At 41.9% G+C, this 20,927-nt stretch overlaps 1 protein-coding gene across 3 annotated transcripts in view; it reads left to right on the forward strand.

Annotated features, from left to right (window-relative positions):
* The window catches only part of CGNL1 (cingulin like 1), a 182,149-nt gene that overhangs the window by 43,175 nt on the left and 118,047 nt on the right, over window positions 1-20,927 (forward strand). For all 3 annotated transcript variants that reach the window (XM_058294261.1, XM_058294259.1, XM_058294262.2), the window contains exon 2: window positions 18,745-20,364. In XM_058294261.1, coding sequence (XP_058150244.1) covers window positions 18,760-20,364 — 1,605 coding nt within the window. In that variant the 5' untranslated portion in view covers window positions 18,745-18,759. The remainder of the gene's footprint in view (window positions 1-18,744; window positions 20,365-20,927) is intronic.

Genomic DNA, 20,927 nt, shown 5'->3' on the forward strand with positions numbered 1-20,927 from the left:
TTTTGCTCTTTTCTTTGTAGTGAATTTTTTCAGGATTTTGTTTTGTTTATTTTTTGCTTTACTTTTATTGCTTGTTTCACTTCAAAACTTGGCACCTGTCTGCATAGGAATACCTGCTTCCTGTTGCCCTTAGGACAAAGAGGAGGGGGTGATTTCATCTACTGCTTCGTGCCTTGATTTTGGCTGCTGTGACTAGAGAGTGTCCCATTGGAAATAAATTGAGGCCCCAGAGGAAAACCAAGACATATAAATACTATATTTTTGCATTTTCTCCAATGCAGTCATCAGTTTAACCACCCAAACTGAAGTATATGTGTTAATGTTCAACATTAGTTTAACGTCCAGAGGTTAGTTTTGGGCATTACAATTCTGAATAGGTTAATGTTCAATATAAAAGCACTTAGAAGAGTACTTGGTGGATGGTAAGAGTATTTAAGAGTTACTTTATTAGTAGTGGTAGTAGTAGAATTGCAAGCTAAAGAATTGCTCCCACATAGCATGTGGTCCGCCAATAAGAAAGATGAGGGACCTAACACCAGCAGTGGGATTAGGTAGAGGAAAATAAACTGGAATTGCTATTATGATGATGGATGTGATGACAGGGATGGAAATGGATCCCAGAGAAGAAGTTTGGGCCTGAAAGCTAGGGAGCTTGAAAGTGCATTCTCTAAAGAAAGTCAGAGGTGTGATGGGTGATCTCTGAAAGCCTTTCTACCTTTAGAATGGCTCTGTGTAGGTTCCTCTCCTTCCTGGAGTGTACCCACCCCAACTGTGCCCCGAGGATGAGCGTGATGGGGAGCGGGCTGAAGCATGGGGGGTGGGGGGAGAGGGACATGAACAGCTTAAGGGGTTTGTAGAGGATAGGGAAAAGGAGTGACTTTTTTTTCTGATTTTGTTTCTCTTCAGTGTTTTTTCTGGCATTCCCAGGGAGAAAAGATACTTCCCTGGGAGCTGGCAATTGGTTTTTATTTTATTATTTACTTTTTATTGTTGTGTTTTGTTAGCAATTGATTTTAATTAAACACACCATACCTCTTCAGCTGGTCTGGTCACACCCTTAGAAAGAGGTTCAGCTACAACTCATGACACTAGGTAACTGCCAGAGGGGGAAATTATATGGAGAGGGGGAAAAAAGGTAATTTCCATAAAATTAGGTAACAGTCTGGTTCAGGATTCTTTAAGCATGAATACCCTCATTATACCTTTTTATTTGCTTCCCCCCAGGCTTACGAACCCATCTCTCTCTCTCTCTCTCTCTCTTTCTCTCTCTCTCTCTTTCTCTCTCAAGGAAACAAATATAGCAGAGATTTCACGCTGGCCTAGGGGCTTCTCTTTTTGGTGGGGCTGCGGGGAGGAAAGGGTGAGTCAGTGAGGTATTTAACTTTTCCACAGCCTTTTATTTTTGTGCTTTAATTTCAGTGATAATTAAAATTCCTTGAGAGAGCTGTCTTTGCTGCATTCTTTTGTTAGCCCATTCTGGTCAGGCTTCCATGCCTTCCACTCCAGTGACAAAGTTCTCATCAAGGTCGCCTTTGATCTCCCGTGTGCCTAACACAATGGCCTCTCTTCAGCCCTAATCTTTCTCTATTTATCAGCATTTGCTTTACTTGACCACTCCTTTCTTGAAGCCCGGTGGTCCTTCCGTCCCTTGGTTTCAGGGAGGCCACACTCTCCTGGTTTCCTTCCATCCCACTAGCTGCTCCTCCTTCCCTTCCTGAAGTCCTGGGTTTTGGAGTGTTAGAGCATGCATGCTTGCATGGCTCTTGTTAAATGCAGAGGAGGCTTCAGTGGGTCTGGGGTGGGACCTGAGATCTGGCATTTATAATAAGCTCGTGATGCTCTTATTGCCAGTCTAGGGAGCACACTTCGCTTGGCAAGGTGCTGGAGCTCTGCCCTCAACTTCTTCCCTTTTTCATCTGTTTTGCTTCCTAGCTGAGCTCACCGAGTCCCTGGTCTTAAATAACAGCTCCCCTCTTATCAGTGACCTCCATCTCACAAGACTCCAATGGTTGGCTCCTGCCCACCTCTCTGCTCTCTTCCCAGCTCCCTCTGGGCTCTGGTCACCTTGCTGGCTTCCTTGCTCATCCTGACATGCCCTCCCGATTTCTAAACTTGCTGTTCTCTGTGGGGTGCTCACAGGGCTTGCAGCGATCTCATCAACTCCTCTCCAGTGCAGTGCTCCCTTCTTGACCAGTGATTCCAAGATGGACCTTCATTAGCCCACCATCGCCTCTCTATCCCCTTACCCTGCTTCATTTTCTTCAAAGCATCCATCCCTATATGAGGTCACTTGTTTATTATCGGTCTCTCCCCACTAGTGAAGCGGGCAAATAAGATAGGGAATTAATAGACGGATCTGGAACCTGACAGGGAGTCCACGTGGACATCAGAAACCCCCAAGATGGCTGCTGGAGGAAGCCCAACCCCGTGATTCTGCTACCTAGAACAGACTCCTTCCAGACAACGTGGAAAAGCCCAGGTGTTCCCTAGAAACTTTATCATTAGGCCCTCACTAAGGGATTGATGGGTGGGGTAATCAATCCAAACTGCAAACAGCTGGAGCCCCTCCCCTGCCATTAGCAAAGGGGTGGAATAATTAACAGTTTAAAAGCCAGGCACAAACCGGAGTGCTGGCTCTCGCCTTACTCTTTTGCCTACGGGCCGCCCTGCCCTCTCTGCACCGCTTTTGCCATTTTCCTCTGCCATGTGGTCATGCAAGTAACCTGGGGATTTATAATCTGTAATGGGGAATTGTAGCTTGTAAGTCAGCCCTCTTCATCCCTTTTCACTCCCTTTCTCTCTACCTGGGACCCCTGCTCTGTTATTTTCTCCCATTTCTCTTCCCTTCCTACCTGAATAAATTACTGGCCTAACTCACCCAGCATGCTTTTGAAATTCATTTCTGCAGCATAGCCAAGAACCAAGATAGAATCTGGTGACACTAGGGGATAAGTTCCATGGGGGCAGAACTCTGTCTCTCCTTTTAAAAGCCGTGGAAGAATACTCGACACACTCATGGGCTCTTGTAAATGAATAAAATATTAATGTCAACATTTTCCAAATGTGCTGGCTGGACACATGATAATAGGAACTACTCTTGCCAGATTTTCTCTAGGTTCTTGGCTAAGCTACAAAAAATGAATTTTAAGTGCAAGCCAGTTTAGTTAGGCCAGTAATTTATTAAGGAAGGGAGGGAAGAGAAATGGGAGAAAATAACAGATTATGGGTCCCAGGTAGAGAGGGAAAGGGGCTAAAAAGAGATAAAGAGGACTGATTTACAGACTACAATTCCCCATTACAGATTACAAAGTGCCCAGGTTTATTCGTGTGCTGTTCCAGGCAAGGGTAAAAGGCAAGAACAGGGCTGCTTTGGCTTTTGCATTTGCTTTTTAATTACTCTGCCCCTTTGCTAATGTCAGGGGAGGAGTCCCAGTTGTTTGCTGTTTTGATTGGTTATCCCACCCATCAATCCCTTGGGAGGGCCCAATGATAAGGCCCCTGGAGACTATCCAGGGCTTCTCCTGGCTTCTGGAGGAAATCTCTTCTGAATGGGGTTCTCACAGGTTCTTCTAGCAGCCATCTTGTGGAGTATTCATGGCCACGTGCTTCTTGCCAGGTTCCAGAGCCATCTATTGATTCCTTGATCTACTAGCCTGCCTGCCTCACTACCGCTTGATTCCAGTGCCTGTGCTCATGATGGTTTTGATGTCAGGTTATACTGCTATCTTTTAATTATGAACTATTGGAAAGTGAGGTGGGTCAGACATATAAATGAGGCTGTCACATTGTGTGAAGACATGACAGTATAATGGCAGACTGTACAGATGAGGCCTTCATTATAATGTGAATAAAATAATGTTGCAGGAATTCGAGGTGTCCTGTTTCCCAGGTACTGTGTGTATGGTGACATCATGGTGACCTAATGTAGCCCTGGGTGTCTTCCTGTTCACACCATGAACAGTGATTTAGTGTCAGCGAAATAAGCCTATGAAATTAATGTGAATTTGAATTATATTGGTTTTGTTATTATATTTGTATTTAATGTGCAGACTAGTTTTGGTTTTATGGTAACATAAAAACTATAGCAGTTTTATAATCATATGTATTATAAAAAACTGAAGTGAATGCTAAGGATCTTCGAGGATTTTTTTTCTCTAAAGACATCTGCACATTATACAAGCTTGTGAATGACTAAAGTAGAATTAAGCAGGATTAAAGGTGTGATTGAGGACAGGTACACTCATGAAAAAGTCTTAAATTCTAAAAGTGCTTGTGAAAAGCCATTTTTAACAAAATAAGGATAGCATAGGATCTGAGAGGGCTATTAAATTTTAGCATGTTTTGAAAAGAATGAAATTCAAAAATACGCATTTTCAGATGACTATAAGAGAATGTACTGAACAACCCTAAATGGCCAAAATGTATGTTTTTTTGTTGTTGTTATTTTTTGTTCACATACTTTACACCTTAGTTTCTGATTGGGTTAAATTACAGAAAAACATTATGGATTGTGAAACTTCCTTGCTGGAGTTATCTATGTAAACTAAAGCTATTTAAAGGTAAGTTAATGGCCTGTACTCATCAGTTACAGGCCCTGGGTGTTAGGAAGCTTTGCAGGCTGGGGTCCCAGTTCACCCTGGCTCCAGGTTCTTCTACCTGGAGTGGCTAGAGAGTAGGGAATTCAGGACTTGACAGATTCTTGCTTTGAAGAGACTTGAGTGGTCCCTCTCCAATGCATATTTAATTTGAAGGTATGTCTGTTTATATCCTTCCTTCTCCCAAATATACATTGAGACTCTCGTTTCACAGCTGTGTGGAACTGAGGAAACAAGAAGACTGGGCAGAAGATGTCAACAGGGGTGGGTAGTGCTTGTGGGACCCAGAGCGGGCGGTGAGCGGCATAGAAGTGCTTGGATGATCTAGAAGAATGGCTAGTTCTGCAATTACCTGGTGTATTAGTCAGCCAAAGGGGTGCTAATGCAAAGTATCAGAAATCAGTTGGCTTTTATAGAAGGTATTTATTTGGGGTAGAAGCTTAACATTCACCAGGCCATAACGCATAAGTTACTTTCCTCACCAAAGTCTGTTGCCACATGTTGCCAATGTCTGCCAGGGTTCAATTCCTCCTAAGGCTCCATGGTCCCAGCTCCTTCTCTTCTCAACTGTAGGCTGGTATAAGGCTTGCCTCTTTCCCCGGGGCATTTTTCTTTCTGGGCACAGCTGCTCTGTTCTCTCCACAAGGTCAGGTGTAGACTATGAAGCTTCCTCTCTCTTCCTGGGACCTCTGCTGTGTCTATGGACCACCTCTATCCCTCTGTGTTCTTCTCCTTTGTGTTTACTTCCCAACATCATACTGACGCAGCCAAATCAAAACCCCCATCACAATCAAGTAAAAGTGAAACCTCTGAATTTAATACAATCTAATATGCCCAGGGGAACAGACCAGTTTACAAGCACAGTCATGAACTATCTATTTTTGGAATTCATAAACAATACCAAACCGCCACACCTGGATATCTGGCAAAAACAGGATGCAGAATGTTTGGGATAACTTGGGGGTCTGCTCTAGTCCACCATCCACCCCCGCCCCCGCTGTCCACTCAGGGCAAGGTCATGGTGCTGGGAATGAAGTTACGGTGCCAGTCACACTTACGGGGTATTAGGGGGTAGTAAGTGGGCTTGAACAACAGAAGCTTGAATTTATACATGTGGGAATCTGATGGTTTCTATTTTAGAAGGACTTTTTTTATTTTTGTAATATTTTGTATGATTACACAGTGTTATCATACTATTTGTTTTCAGTAGCCACACTCTACAGGATAGTAGGTTTCTGTGAGCAAATCCAGATTCCTTTTGTTACTGGATTTTGTTTAGGTTCTTTGACTACGCCGCAGAAATGAATTTTAAGAGCACTTCGGGTGAGCTAGGCCAGTAATTTACTGAGGTAGGGAGGGAAGAGAAAAGGGAGAAAATAACAGATCAGGGGTCCCAGGTAGAGAGGAAGGGGCTGAAAAGTGAAAAAGAACTGGTTTACAGACTACAATTCCCCATTATAGATGATAAACTCCCAGGTTTACTTGCATAGTGATCCAAGTGTGGGAGAAGGCAGCTGGAGTCTGGATCCAGAAGCAAGAGAGAATTCAGGCCTGCGGCCACTTTTTGAACTGTTAATTATCCCACCCCTTTGCTAACTGGCAGGAGAGGAGGTCCATCTGTTCACTGTTTTTGATTGCTTATTTCTCCCATCTGTCTCCCAGAAGGGCCTAATGATAGTCTTGGTGAATATCTGGGGTTTCTCCTGGCTTCTGGGGGAAGTCTTCTTCTGAGTGGCAGAATCTTGGGGAAGGTCTTCCAGCAGCCATCTGGGGGTTATTGATGTCCACGTGGACTCTTTGCCAGGTTCCAGACCCATCTACTGATTCCCTTTCTTACTAGCCTGCTTCACTGTCATTTAGAGCATCATCTTTTTGGGACCCTTGCAAACAACTGGCACATTGATGAGGCTCTATTAGTTTGTGAATTGTTGATGGCAGGGAGATGGGAAGGCTGCAGGGAATGGACTGTCCCCTGGTGGCTCTGGCAGTGATTTGGTCAAGTCTGGTCATGATGCCAGTCCCTTCACATTTTTTCCCTAACGAGGATAAAAATGAATGAGTTTCCCTGATTTGATTTCTTGTTTGAAATGGCCAAGAAGAGAGAGACATTGCAGAAAGCACAAAATATTCCAACAGGGTGGGGAATGTTTAGATTTGGAATTGACTTTTGCAGAAATCCTCTTTGCGGATGTTCCAGGGAATTGGGCTTGTTACAGCTGGCACTGTTAGAACTCCACAGTGGTCTTCCACTTCCTTAAGAGATGTGTGGTGGCTAGGACTGGCTTTCCACTTTTGGAGCACCACCACCTTGTGAATGTGGAGGATGGCAGTGGGAAGGAAAGCCCCATTGGTACTGTTGATCTAGCTCTAGTGTTTTAAACAGTTTTTAAATATTCCAGCTGGAGTTAGAGATTGCCTAAAGAATGGGCAGAGGGGATATGCTGTTGAAACTTTGACTTTTCTTTTCTTTTTTTGTTTAGGAGGTCAGGGATTGAACCCAGGACCTCATAGTACATGGAAAGCAGGCACTCAGCCACTTGAGCTACATCCACTCCCCTGTTCAAATTCTAAAAGCTGTGCCCACTGAACGTGCTTTATTAGTGCATGCATTCATTTATTCATTGTGCCCACTGTGTGCAGGGCACTGTTCTGGGTGCTGGGAATATGGCAAGGAGGATGGCTTCACTCAGGCATGGTCCTTTAGCTGGGGTCTGACAGACAAGAGGCTGCTTTGCTGGCCCATGAGTGGAACGGGACATAGAGACATGTTTTTTGGTCCACAGCCATCCAGTAACCAAGTCTACGTGATTGTACTACATACTGTGGGGGGCAGAAAAATGAACACTTGATCCTTGTTCAAGAAAAGCTCAGTGTCTCTGAGACAGAAAATCTGGGTGTAAGTCCTGGCGCGGCCCCCGAGCCAGGTGTGAGATCTTCGGAGAAATGACTTAGCCATCAGAGAAAGTAGTTCTTGTTCTCTCTGGAGCAGAGAAAATTGTATCCCCCCCATGCAAGGGTGCTGTGAAGAATGTACCATGGAGCATTCTCTTTGACTCAGAATTGGTTGTAATACTTAATTGTAGTTGTTGGGACAAAACTGATCCACAAAAGAAGCTGCTACTGGAAAACCTGTGCTAAGCTGTGTGGAATTGACTCAGTGTGATGCAATACTAGGCAAGAGTTAGGGAAGCTGCTTGGAGCAGGTGAGCCTTGAACAAAGACCAGGATTTTTGTAGCTGAAGAGATAGTTTTTAACTGTAGGAAAAAAAGATGTGGAAAGTAAACCTCATAAAAACAGTCTGGATGTAGTGTCAGGATGGACACTTCTTTTTTTGGGCACCTGAAAAAATGTTCTCTGTCTCTTGGTGGACTGATAAACTTCTATTAATGCCATTGAGGTGAATAAGGTTTGAGTTTAAGTAGCGCTACAGCACTCAACGTTAGCCATAATGCAGTTAGGGGACAAGCTTGAGAAATCGAAGAGTCCACTTGGTTTTAGGAAGTAATTTATTTTGCGTTTACTTTGGCTTCTGTGTAGCTATATCAGAGATTGCAAGTGAGTGTTTTATGTCTACTTTGATTGAATGGCAGTGACTGCAGGGGTGCTGTGCTGAGGATTCTGAAGCCAGATTTGGGCTTAATAAGAGAATGTGGTCATAAGCTTTTACTGGTATGTTTTGTGCTCAGGCTCCATAAAGGATGGTAGAACAAATGTTGAGACCTTTTCTATGTACGTGGTAACAAGAAGGTATTCATTTATTTATTAAACAAATACTTATTAAACTCCTGCTATAGGCACGACACTGTTCTTAGATTCTCAGCCTTTTGGTTTCCTATTTAGGTAACAAAATATTTCAGGATGTTGGTGGTTAATACTGTCTGGTTAGCCAGCAGGATTTTTAGCTTCTACCTCAAGTATTTTAAAACATTTTATGTTTTCAATGTTGAAAGTTTTGTATTTCCAGATTCCCACTATTCCATTTAGCACACAGTATATGATTTAATCTTCCCAATTACCTTACGAAGTCATAATTAGTAATCAGACTTTAGAAATGGGAAAACACTCAGAGAGATTAAAGAACTTGTCCAGAGCTAGAGTTTGAACTGAGTTTGTCTGTTCTTAAACTTATGCTTTGTACCTCTATTTTCCTTTCCTGCTGTTTTAGGAATCAAATGCCTTGTGTGTTCTCCTTTTCAGCATACCTACTTTGCATCTTCTCAGTTATACTAACGTGAACCTGACTGCTACTGGGGAAAGTCTAGCTTTTGATCGGGGAACAAAGCCAAAATCTTGAAATATGAATGGAATTTTTATGATGTGTGGAACCTCCCTGGTGTTCCTTCTGTGGTGTAGTTTCTATGTTGCCCTTCTCTTTGGCAGTCAGCTTCAGTGGACTCTTGGACAGTGGGTCAAAATATATGACTGGTTTTAAGGAGTGGTGAGTTCTGGTGGAGGGATAGGAAAAGTAGAAAGTGGGTACTAAGATATCATGATGGTAGGAGAAATAAAGAGGAAGAATGGCTGGAATCTTTAAAGCTATGGTAGAAAAAATTTCTTCAGAGTGGGAGTAGGGGTTTAAAAGAGTGGAATTTGGAGAGGTCCAGAGATAAAAATATGTATGGTAGAGGGTTTAAAATTTTTTCTTTTTTGTGTTTTAGTGTCCATTACAGATTTACAGAGAGAAAGTCTATATGCAGCTTTTTAAATTCATTGCTCAAAAATGTTTGCAATTAAATTTGAAAGTGTATTTTATTGAGAATTTCCAATTAAGAATTCTTCCAAACATTTGACATTTGTGCAGTAGTGCAGCTGCAAGCTGATATACTCAAATGAATCTATTATCTTTTAGTTTTTGTTAGTTTCTGAAAATTAGACAGAAAGACTCAGCAGCATGCTGAAGCAGAGTCATGTCTTTCTGGACACTGTAGTGTGTGTCTTCCAGGTGTCAGACTGCAGGGAGAAGCTTTATTTTCTTTCAGTTTTCTGTGGAACCGTAAGCATCTGTTTATCTCTGCGAGAAGAGTGCCATGAACAAAAAGTCTCCCAGAGCTCCTTCCCTTCTGAGAGTGGCGGTGACCCTATGAGCGAGAAATGTCTCACTCCTCTGTGCCTGGTAGTTGTGCTCCTTTACTTACCTTCCGAACTGTTCACTTTTAACACCTTAGGTAGCTCTGTATTGGTGGGAGGGCTTTCGGAATCATTTCAAAGGGTGAAAAGGGTGAATAACATCTTAAACATTTGTTGTACATTCTGTAATTTTTTCAGAAACCATGAGGAACATAAAATAAAAATACTGAATTTTTTAAAATCCCCCTCCTGCGACCATGGCTTTTTGTGTGCTGTCTGCTCTCTTTGGTCTTTTGCTGTGTGTTCTTCTGTGTGTGTATTTATTTTATTTATTTCCCCTCCCCTCCTTGCAGCTTGCTTGCTGTCTGCTCTCTGTGTCCGTCGCTGCGCTCTTGTGCATTTTTTGATTGTCTCCCTTTTTGTTGCGTCACCTTGCTGAGTCGGCTCTCTGCGGTGTTTGCAGGCGGGGCGGCTTTCCATGGTGCTTGTGGGCCGGGTGGGTGAGCCTGCCTTCAAAAGGAGGCCCCGGGACACGAACCCAGGGCCTCCCATATGGTAGATGGGAGCCCAACTGATTGAGCCACAGCCGCTTCCCATAAATACTGAATTTTAAAATGAAAGTTAGGAACATAAAAACACCCTAAATTAATTGGTGAGTCGTATGCTTTTTGAGAAAAGAGAAGTGGTACCACAAACAAACCCAAGTGAAACAGCTGCTGTCGTGGTGGTGGAATCATCCATGGGGACAGAAGGAGGCAGCTTCTGGAGGGAGGTGGAGGTCCCTGGAGGAAGGCTGGCTTGGCACCCAGGCTCCTGGGCCCACAGTCCCAGTGACCTCTGATCTCCAAACTTCCAGTTTATTCTCCAAGGTTTTCAAGCCTATATAAAAAGGACTTTCCTATTTGCTTTTCTTTTCTTTTCTCCTTTGCCACCAGCCTTTTCTTACATTCAGGGAAAAGGACAGTACTCAATATTAAAAATTTTATATTTTTTCCAAAAATAGAAAAGTTCGGTTGTCATTATAAAAGCAATTCTTGCTCATTTAAAGAGATTTGGACAATACTGAACTGTGTAGAGAAGACAACAACCCTGCTTTCATTTCCAAACCCAAAAGTTTATTTTTGAAGTTGTTCTCCCAGGGAGTTCTGAAGACTTGACTGTGTGTGAAGATTTTTCTTTTGAAATCTTAAAAGTGGGGTCAATTTCCTGTCTTTTTCCTATAGAACACATAGACATACAAATAGCTAATTCAAAATGTTTAGTTTAAATAAGGCTGCCCCTTTCTATCATGCTTCAGAATACAATCAGTATACATTTCCCATGCTCCAGGTTTTTGTTTTTATCTAGTTGGGACTCTACTTATAATCAGACAGGCAATGGCTTTTATCTGAATGGCTGAATGAGGGCCACAGCATCCCACACAGGGGAGAAGATGTTTTGGTTTGTGGCTCACTTCTTATATCCTGGAATTAAGCTCAAGACTGAACTGGGACTTGTTAGCTCCTTGCGTCTGCTTTAGGTACACTTCTTTTTTTTGAGTTACCGAGGCCAGGGATTGAACATGGGACCTGGTATGTGGGAAGCCAGGGCTCAACCACTGAGCCCCACTGGCTGCCTAGGTGCACTTCTAAATGACTTGTACAATTGAATAGAATTATTCGTTGAAAGTAAACATGTATTACGTTTACGTTGCTTTCCCATGCCAGGCACTATGCCTGGTGTTCGGGTCAGCTTGGGCCTGGTGGTGGGGACTGTTCTCCTCAGGAGGGAAAGATAAGTCATGGGACAAAGGCTTCAGCTTGCCCATCTGCAGTTCCCCGGTAGCCATGCTGGTCTCTGGAATGGTTGATGAATATACTTCTGGGTCTTAGAGGTGCCGCTGGGAATTAGGGTGGGAAAAAGGGGGTGTGTGTGGACCAGCATTATGTGAGTAATCTCTGCTCAGCCGATAACGGGAGAGGAAATGTTTCTAGCTGGCATATGTTCATAGTTCTTCCACAGAGCTTAGCTCTTTGTTCTGAGTCACAAACACACTCACTGATCTCGCTAACTAAAGCAATTATCATCATTTAGCAGTCTTTTTTTTTTCCTTCCAAAAGCATCATTTCCACTCCACAACACCACTTTTATTTGCCAAGTGCCCACAATGTTACATCCTGGCAGTTGGTCAGCATGTACTGCCAAATTATGTAAGCCTTCTTCTGGGCTTGTCCCTGACTGAGCAAGTGTGTCTGTGGTGTGCATTATGATCCTGATGACATCTAGTATCTGGAAATGGAGAACAGGTGTCCTTAAATTCATTCATTAATTCATTGTTTACACTTGGGGAAGGAAATCCACATCTGCTTAAGACACTAGTGCTAGGCTGAGAAATGTCATTCCTGAAAATACTGGATTGAGGTTGTTGTCAAGGAGAAGAAATTTGGACATTTTGTAAAATTCAAATATGCAGATTAATTTACCAACAGAGAGTTAAGATTGTAATAAAACCAAGGTGACCTCATTCAAAGATTGAAATATAAATTAGTGTTGACTATAGCGGCGACCATTAATGAAAAGGACTGTGAACCATAGGCAAGAATTTTATTAGTAAATATTGGAAAATATTTTTATCAAAAAGTCTGTGGCAGCATAAGAAAAGATTATCAGTGTGTGTAATAATCCCACCGCATTTAATACATACCACAGAAAAGGAATCAGTGAATAAATTTTCTTGTACAGAAGCTTCTCTATTCAAAAAATATTTGTTATAAACTTGAATAAACACAAACACCTCTAGAGATCTAGAATGAAAAAACAAAACAAAATGCCAGTGCTCCTTGGAAAGTAAGGTATCAAGAAACTCGTTTTGGTCTTAGCCATCATGCATTACTCTATCAGTCTAAGGCACATCTGCTGTACTTGTCCTTAATCCTGAAGTGTTTTACAAATATTATTATCCTTGTCAAGCTAGGTAAAGTTTAAAAGCAAGTGAATTGAACAGTTGTACTTATCTTCTTTTCAGAGTCCCACTAAAAATATAATAAATGAATTTTTAAATGTTTGTAAGTGTGTCTTAGTTTGTCAAATGCTTCCAATATGAAGTACCAGAAATGGGTTGGCTTTTATAATGGGAATTTTATTTAGGGTGAAAGCTTACAGTTCTGAGGCCTCAGAGATGCTTTCTCACCAAAGTCAGTTACTGGTGGCCCTCGGGTCTTGCCACATGGTAAAGCAAGATGGCAGCTGATCTCTGCCAAGGTCCCTGTCTTCCCCTCAAGGCTCACCATCTCCAGGACTTCAGCTTTGGACAATCAGGCATTTGTCTCCTCAGCCTGGAGCTGCTCCATGGGCCCAGCCCCTCAGGGGCTTCTTTCCATGCCTCTTTGCTTTGCTGATTCTAGGCCCCAGGACCTCTCTCAGCCTCTTGGGACTTCTCTGTTTTCCTGCAGTCCTCCCTGTCACGTGGCAGGATCAAAATGGTGGCTTCCTTTCTCTGTGTCTCTTATCTTTATCTGAGTCTCCCTTTATATAAGGCCCAGCAAGAGGGCAGAGACCCAATCTGAGTCATGCCTCACTGAGGGAATCCCATCAAAAGTGATCTAATCAAGGCCCCTTAACCGAGTCTAATGCAATCAAAGTGTCTCACACCCACATGAATGGAATAGTTAAAAAACATAATCCTTTTTGGGGGGATTCACCAAATTCAAACTGTCAAAACTGGCAAGGACAAAGGCTGGCAGTGGAGACCTTAGCAGAGTAGAGCTGAAACAAAGGGAGTAGTGATAATTGAATCATCAGAGTGATAGAAACTTCACCTTAAAGTGCCTGCAGTATGGAAATGAAGTAATTCATCTGTAGAACAGCTCAAAGGCTCAGAAATGTGTAAAAGCAGGGGTGAGGGGCCAATTCTAGGGAATTATTAAGAGCCTTGAGAACTAGATCAATTAGACCTCCAGGTTCTTCTTACACCTACCTTCCCCTGTCCCCTACTCAAGCAACAATTGGAGGTCTGTTCTCTGGAGAAATATAGCTGGAATAGTGTTGGATGGTGGGTATGGGTGACTGAAGTCAGGGGGAGTAATTGAGAGCTGGCCTGCCAGTGCTCTTCCCCTGCCCTGACCTGTGTACTAGGAGTCAGGCATGTTCAACCCTAGCAGTGGATTGGAGGATTCTTTTCTTGAGGAAATTGGGCAGCTCCAGATAAAATGCTCCCAGATACTGAAATTGTGGGTCCTTCAGTGGAAAGCTTGGCAGCTCTTTTTCCATATTAATTGAAGCTCACTGCTAATAAGTCCTCTCCACACACGAGATTTCAACCTGCTTTTTATACTTCACTTTTAAGTAGGATTAAACAGCCACTGATAACCCATCACGTTAGAAAAGCCTTCAACATAAAAGACAGGGACCAAACAAGTAGGAAAAAAGGAACTTTGAAGAAGATGGAGAAGTTGCCGTTATAGAAAACTTTTGAAAAAAAGTTACAGTTAATATCCTCAGACATAAGAGAAGCTATTTCTTGTCTAATATAGGAATAGCATTTATGAAACAATTGAAAAACAAAGAAATTTTGGGAATTACAAATTCAATAGTTGAAGGGAAAAAAAGCTGAGGATATAGCTCTCAAAAAGTAGAACAAAATAGAGTTGAAACATATAAGAGAAAAGAAATAAGAACATTTGAAATTCAGTCTAGATAATTCAACATTACTAATATAGTAGATCCAAAAAATAAGAACAGAAAAAAATGGAGAGAATATTATCACAGAAATTAATATAAGAAAATGTCATAAAACTAAAAGCCTGAATTTCAGAATTGAAAGGCTGTCTTAAGTGTCCAAGATGTTAATTTTGAAAGACCTATGCCCAGGTATGTCATTGTGAAATTTCAGAACACTAAGCATTAAAAAAAAAAAAGATTCTAAAACCTTTCAGTGAAAAACCAGTCACACACAAAGGAAAGTATATCATAATAGCATAATAATTTTTAACAACTTCTGTAAAGCTAGGAGATAATGGAATAATACTTTCAAAAACCAGAGGGAAAATTATTTCTAACCTAGATTCTATACCCAGCTATATACTTAGTATCATTCAAAAGTAAGCATAAAGATATTACCCAAAATACAAGGACTCAAAAAATTTACTCCCTTGGGTCTTTTAGAAAGCTATTGAAGGTGTGCTTCCTCTGACCATCTGGATAAACCAAGAAAGAGGAAAACATGAAACTCAGAAAACAAGATAGCAGCAAAAAGGAGAAAGCAACTAGACCCTAAGATAGGACAGGTGGATGGAGGACTGCAGGGAGGAGGTCACCAGGGGAAAAGATGACCCAATTATCTGGGGTTTTGATTATCTGGAAATTAATGTGGGCAAGCATATAACAGGTTATATAGCTTGTGGAAGGATACAGGAAAACTAGGCAGTAAAAAAGTAGTCGAATTTTAACTCTTGGAAAGCTAAAAGTTTTGTAAAAGAAAAGACGACAGTAGCATACAACTTGGCTCTATATTTACATAATCATCATAATGTCAACGATTGGTTCTTTTTTTTTTTTTTTAAAGAAGGTACCGGGGATTGAACCTAGGACCTCATACATGCTCAACTCCTGGCTATATTTGCAACCCACTGAGAGTTGTTTTTTTCATTTGTTTGTTCGTTTTGTTTTTAGGAGGTACTGGGGATTGAACCCGTACTTTGTATATGGAAGCAAGAGTTCAACCTCTTGAGCTACATCCACTCCCCAACAATTGGTTCTTGATTTTATTATTGGGAGTTTAGTAGAATGAGAAATGGAATTACATATGGTGTGTCAATTATCGTAAGAGGAAATCACTAGCTATGTAAAACTGATAAGCCAAGAAATTGCAATCTGACATGTTACTTACGGCAACATGGAGGTAAGCACTAGAAGTTCGAGCTGAAATCTGCAATTAGTTGCCTCTGGGAAATGTGATCAGGATTTGGGAATGGGTAGAGTTAGAAAGTGCAGGTTTCATGATGTCTTGATTTACTTTGATTAAAAATTAAGTTACTTAAGAATGTTAGCATAACTTTGATAAAATTGCAAGTAGAGACAATGAAATAATTGAAATTGGTGAGACAATGCAAAAATCATCCATAGTTTCTGCCCACAAAGGAAACCTCAATGCATCTTAAAAAAAAAAAAAAAGAAATAGTAGAGACTTCATTTTCTGACCATAATACAGTAAATTTAGAAATTAGGAACATGTAAAAAAAAAAGATCTTCTGAACTCAAATAATCAGGACAATAACAAAAATATTGGATATGAAACAAATTTTCTTCAGAACAACTCTTGGGTCAAAGAAGAAATTAAAGCCACAAATTGATGACAATCTAGAAAATAATAGAAACATTACTGTGGCAGAAACTGATTATGTTCTGGCCAATAAGATGTAAGGAATTATTGGTGGGTGAGGCTTCTTGGAAAGTTCCTTAAAAAAGAAGGTTAACTCACCTGAACCTTTTGTATATGTGAACCTGGATTAGCCATTTTGGGATCATATGTAGTCTAGTTCATGCTCAGGAGGGATGAGTGGAAAGATGAAAAGAAGTATTCCTCATAGGTCACATGGAGGTAGAGTTCATTGCAGCCTCAACTTCCTACCTCTGGAGAAAAAAAAAATCCTAACTTTTTAAGCTGTTTTTGGTGTCTTTGTTAGTAGGATCCCATTCTTAATTGACAAATATCACAATTTATGTGATGTAATTAAAAAATGAAAACAAACAGTTGAAGTATCCAAGTTCAGAAGTTAGAAACAGAACAAGAAAATGAAATAAAGGAAGGCAGGTGGAAATAATAAAGGTCAACCTAGAACTCAATGAATTAGAAAATTAAAAAAAGAAGTGATTGATAAATCTAAATCTTAGATCTTATTCTTTAGTGGAACAACAATTAAAAATTGTATCTACACACACATGCTTATACACACACATATTTGATTAGCTAGCCTCATCAAAAAAATTGGGGAGAAAACACAAAGTTAGGTTAAAAGAAATAGTAGCAGGGAAGCGGATGTGGCTCAAGCGATTGGGCTCCCGTCTACCATATGGGTGGTCCAGGGTTCGATTCCTGGGACCTCCTGATGAAGGCAAGCTGGCCTGCACGGCAAGCTGACCTGAGTGGAGAGCTGGCACAGCAAGATAACACAACAAAAAGAGACACGGAGAGACAACAAGAGATGCAGCAGACCAGGGAGCTGAAGTGGTGAAAGAGATTGAGCACGTCTCTCCCACTCTGGAAGGTCACGGGATCAGTTCCCAGTGCTGTTTAAAGAAAAGATGAGCAGACACAGAAGAACACACAGCTAATGCACACAGAGTGCAGACAATGGACGGGGATTAAAAAATAAATCTTTAAAAATAGTAGCAGATACAGAGGAAATGAAATGATTTATAGTTGGCAAAATTCTGTGTGAAACTTTTGAAAATGTAGATCAAATAGATGATGTTCTTAGGAAATATGCTATCATATTGACCCCAAAATAGAAAGAACACTCCAGAAGACTCCTAGTGGTGAAAGAAATTAACCAGCAGTTATCTGTGACCAGTTGTTACCGCTCCTCCTGGGTCTCCTTTCCTGTTGAACTTTTCTGGAGATAGAAGTGAATTTCTGGTGAGGGTACCTCAGTATGGGGCAGAGTAGGTGTCAAGCCTGGTGGTCCGTGTTCAGTCACATGACAAACGTACTGTAGCAGTTTGATATGGTTCATAAATTCCAAAAATAGAAATTGGATTATGTTTGTAAACTGGTCTGTACCTGGGTGTGATTAAGTTATGATTAAGGCTTTGATTGGGCCTTGTTAGTAGGGTGTTGAGTCCCCACCCCTTGGTGGGTGGGGACTTACAGATAAAAGACATGGCAAAGGACAGAGTTGGAGCTTTGATGCTGGAGTCTTGAGCTGGAGTTCTGGGAAGTAAGCACACAGAGAAATAGAGAGGGCTCCTTAGACACAGCAGAAGCCCTGGGGAGAGACAGAGCTGGTCGCCTGGTAGTTTACAGCTGGCCTTGTGGAGAGAGGCAAAGCCTAGAGAAAAGCATAGTCTATAGCTGACCTTGTGGAGAAAATAGAGGAGCTGAGCCCAGAGAGAAATGAACCCTGGGATTAGAGGAGCCCAGGAAGCCTGAACCCTGCCAGATGTCAGCAGTCATCTTGCTCCAACATGTGGCAAAAGACTTTGGTGAGGGAAGTAACTTAGGCTTTACAGCCCGGTAACTGTAAGCTTCTACCTCAAATAAATACCCTTTATAAAAACCAACCGGTTTCTGGTATTTTGCATCAGCACCCCTTTGGCTGACTAATACAGGTGCTATACCAAAAAGGTGAAGACAATAACTTATCATAAAATAGAAAGCCTGAATCTTCAGTTTTTTAAAATAGCATTTTCCAGATCAATATACGCTACTTGAACTCTTTTGGTAAGAAAAGAGTTTGAGAATTATTTTTAATCATTTAATCATGTGTTCTCACTGATGGGCTAATAAATAGTTGATTTACTAAAGTAAAAGAAGTTTTAAATAGTATGTCCAAATAAATAGTGTTTTAGATTTCAAAACAAGATTGTACACAAAATAGGCTGAAAGTGTTGTTTTGACCAGGAAATTAGCCATATAAGAAAAAAGAGAAAAATGGTGAGCATCAGAATTCCTTAGCTCTTAATTATTTTCAGGGAAAAATAACTTGTCCTTAAATGCTGGTAACTGGAATATTTTGTTGGTTAAAAATAAACAGCATGAAGTGTGAGGAAACCAACCAAGAGAAAAGAGTGTAGCCAGAACGGCCTGGATGCTATTATGCCAAAGGTGTCAGGTCAGTGCACCTGTTGTTCACTTTAAGGCCAGAGTTCAAGCCCTGTGTTGCCAAACACGTTGGTCACGGGGACTCAGGGGCATCCAGAAAGTCCTGTTTGGATGAGCAGGGGTTAGTTGCCGTTCAGCTTTTGGTTCTGAAGTGCCCTTGCTGTTTAAGGTATTGTTTTCTTTGAACTTTGAAGTTTCCCCCTTGTAATTGCTATAATCTTCCTTTAAACAGATGTAATTCTAGCTTAATGTTCTCTTTTTACCCTGTCTTTCTCTGATAGCTGGAACAGGGAACCATGGAGCTGTATTTCGGTGAATATCAACATGTGCAGCAGGAATACGGTGTCCACCTGAGACTAGCAAGTGATGAAACCAAAAAATCAAGGAATTCCCAGCACCCTAAGGCAGGCTCCTATGGTGTCAGTATTAGGGTACAAGGCATTGATGGCCACCCCTACATAGTCCTGAACAACACGGAGCGCTGTCTAGCAGGCACATCTTTTTCTGAAAATGGGTCACCATTTCCATCTCCAGTGATAGATAACCTTCCTCTCCATTCCAGCAATGGGTCTGCATTAGAGGAGGACAGTACTGAAGATTTGCCATTCCCGGAAAACCCATATGCCCCACACAGCCCAGTAATCTTGAAACCGCCTTCCCTCCACGAGGGCAAGAATGGAGTTCTAGAGCGCAAAGAAGGGCCAACGAAGCCATCCCATATGCTGAACTTTCAGAGGCATCCAGAACTTTTGCAGCCCTACAACCCTGAGAAGAATGAGTTGAACTTACAAAATCACCAAACTCCTTCTGAGGATAATTGGCTAAAAACTTTAACAGCAGAAGGTACCAGTGATAAGAAGCCTTGGGCTTGCTTTCCCAAACCTAGCAATTCCCAGCCCACAAGCCCTCCCCTGGAAGACCCGCCCAAATCCAGTGTGACAGCCATTCGCTTATGCAGCTCTGTGGTCATAGATGACCCCAAGAAGCAGACCTCAGTGTGTGTAAATGTTCAGAGCCGCACTAAGGAAGGGGTGGTGGAGGAGGCCCTTTCACGTGGTGAGAGATCCCTAACTGCCCACAACCTGCACATCCACCAAGAAATCAAGAAAACCAGGCCAGATGTTCTTCCCTTCCGGCGACAAGATTCAGTGGGACCCGTGCTGGATGGATCTCGGTCACGGAGATCCTCCTCGTCATCGACAACTCCCACTTCAGCCAACTCTTTGTACAGATTTTTACTTGATGATCAAGAATGTGCCATCCATGCTGACAATGTGAATCGTCATGAAAATAGAAGGTATATTCCCTTCTTGCCGGGAACTGGGCGGGATATTGATACGGGATCGATTCCTGGTGTGGATCAGTTAATCGAAAAATTTGATCAAAAACCCGGGCTGCAGAGGAGAGGCAGATCTGGGAAGCGAAACAGAATCAATCCAGATGATAGGAAAAGGTCCAGAAGTGTGGATAGTGCCTTTCCTTTTGGTCTTGAAGGGAACTCAGAATACCTAAATGAATTTAGTCGGAACTTGGGCAAGTCAAGCGAACACCTCCTCCGACCTTCCCAAGTGTGCCCGCAGAAAACATCCTCCCAGGAGCCACGTGGGAGACAGAGCATGGGCCGGACCTTTGCAAAGCTGCAGGGAGCAACTCCAGGTGCTCATGGTGCTCACCCCAGGCCTCCCCAGCAGAACAAAGATGGAAGAGCTGGAGACAACAAGGGTAGTCAACAAAGTACAATGGTACGTGCATCCTCCCTCCCAGCACAGAGTAAAAAGGAGGAGGAAATAAAAACAGCCACTGCTACAGTGATGTTGCAGAATCGGGCAGCAGCCACTTTGCCTGATACAGGTGCCAAGAAGATTTCAGTGAAGGCGTTTCCTTCCACTCCAGATACTCAGGTAATACTAGTGTGATTCTTTTTCTTTGCTTTTCTTCTTCTAAATGATAAACCCATGCTGCAGGAGGCTGTAGGAATACACATTCTTGATCTTGAACCAGTCATTACCCATCTGATTTTTTTAGGGCTTTTCTTTTTTTTTAAAATTAAAAAAAAATATATACATAGATCACACAAAATGTTACATTAAAAAATATCAGAAGTTCCGTATACCCCCACTCCCCACCCCCCACTCCTCCCACATCAACAGCCTCTTTCACTATTGTGGCACATTCATTGCATTTGGTGAATACATTTTGGAACACTGCTGCACCACATGGATTATAGTTTACATTGTAGTTTACACTCTCTCCCAGTCCATTCAGTGGGTATGGCAGGATATATAATGTCCTGCATCTGTCCCTGCAGTATCATTTGGGACAACTTCAAGTCCCAAAAATGTAGGGCTTTTCTTCACAGAGTATGTCCTACTGCCAAGTGTATGGTTTCCAGGGTTAATTCAGATGCAACTAGATTCCTGCTGTGGTCTTGTCTGTAATGTAATCTGTCAGATACTAGAGAGAG

The sequence above is a fragment of the Dasypus novemcinctus genome, chromosome 3 (assembly GCF_030445035.2).
Source record: "Dasypus novemcinctus isolate mDasNov1 chromosome 3, mDasNov1.1.hap2, whole genome shotgun sequence".
Lineage (NCBI taxonomy): Eukaryota > Metazoa > Chordata > Mammalia > Cingulata > Dasypodidae > Dasypus > Dasypus novemcinctus.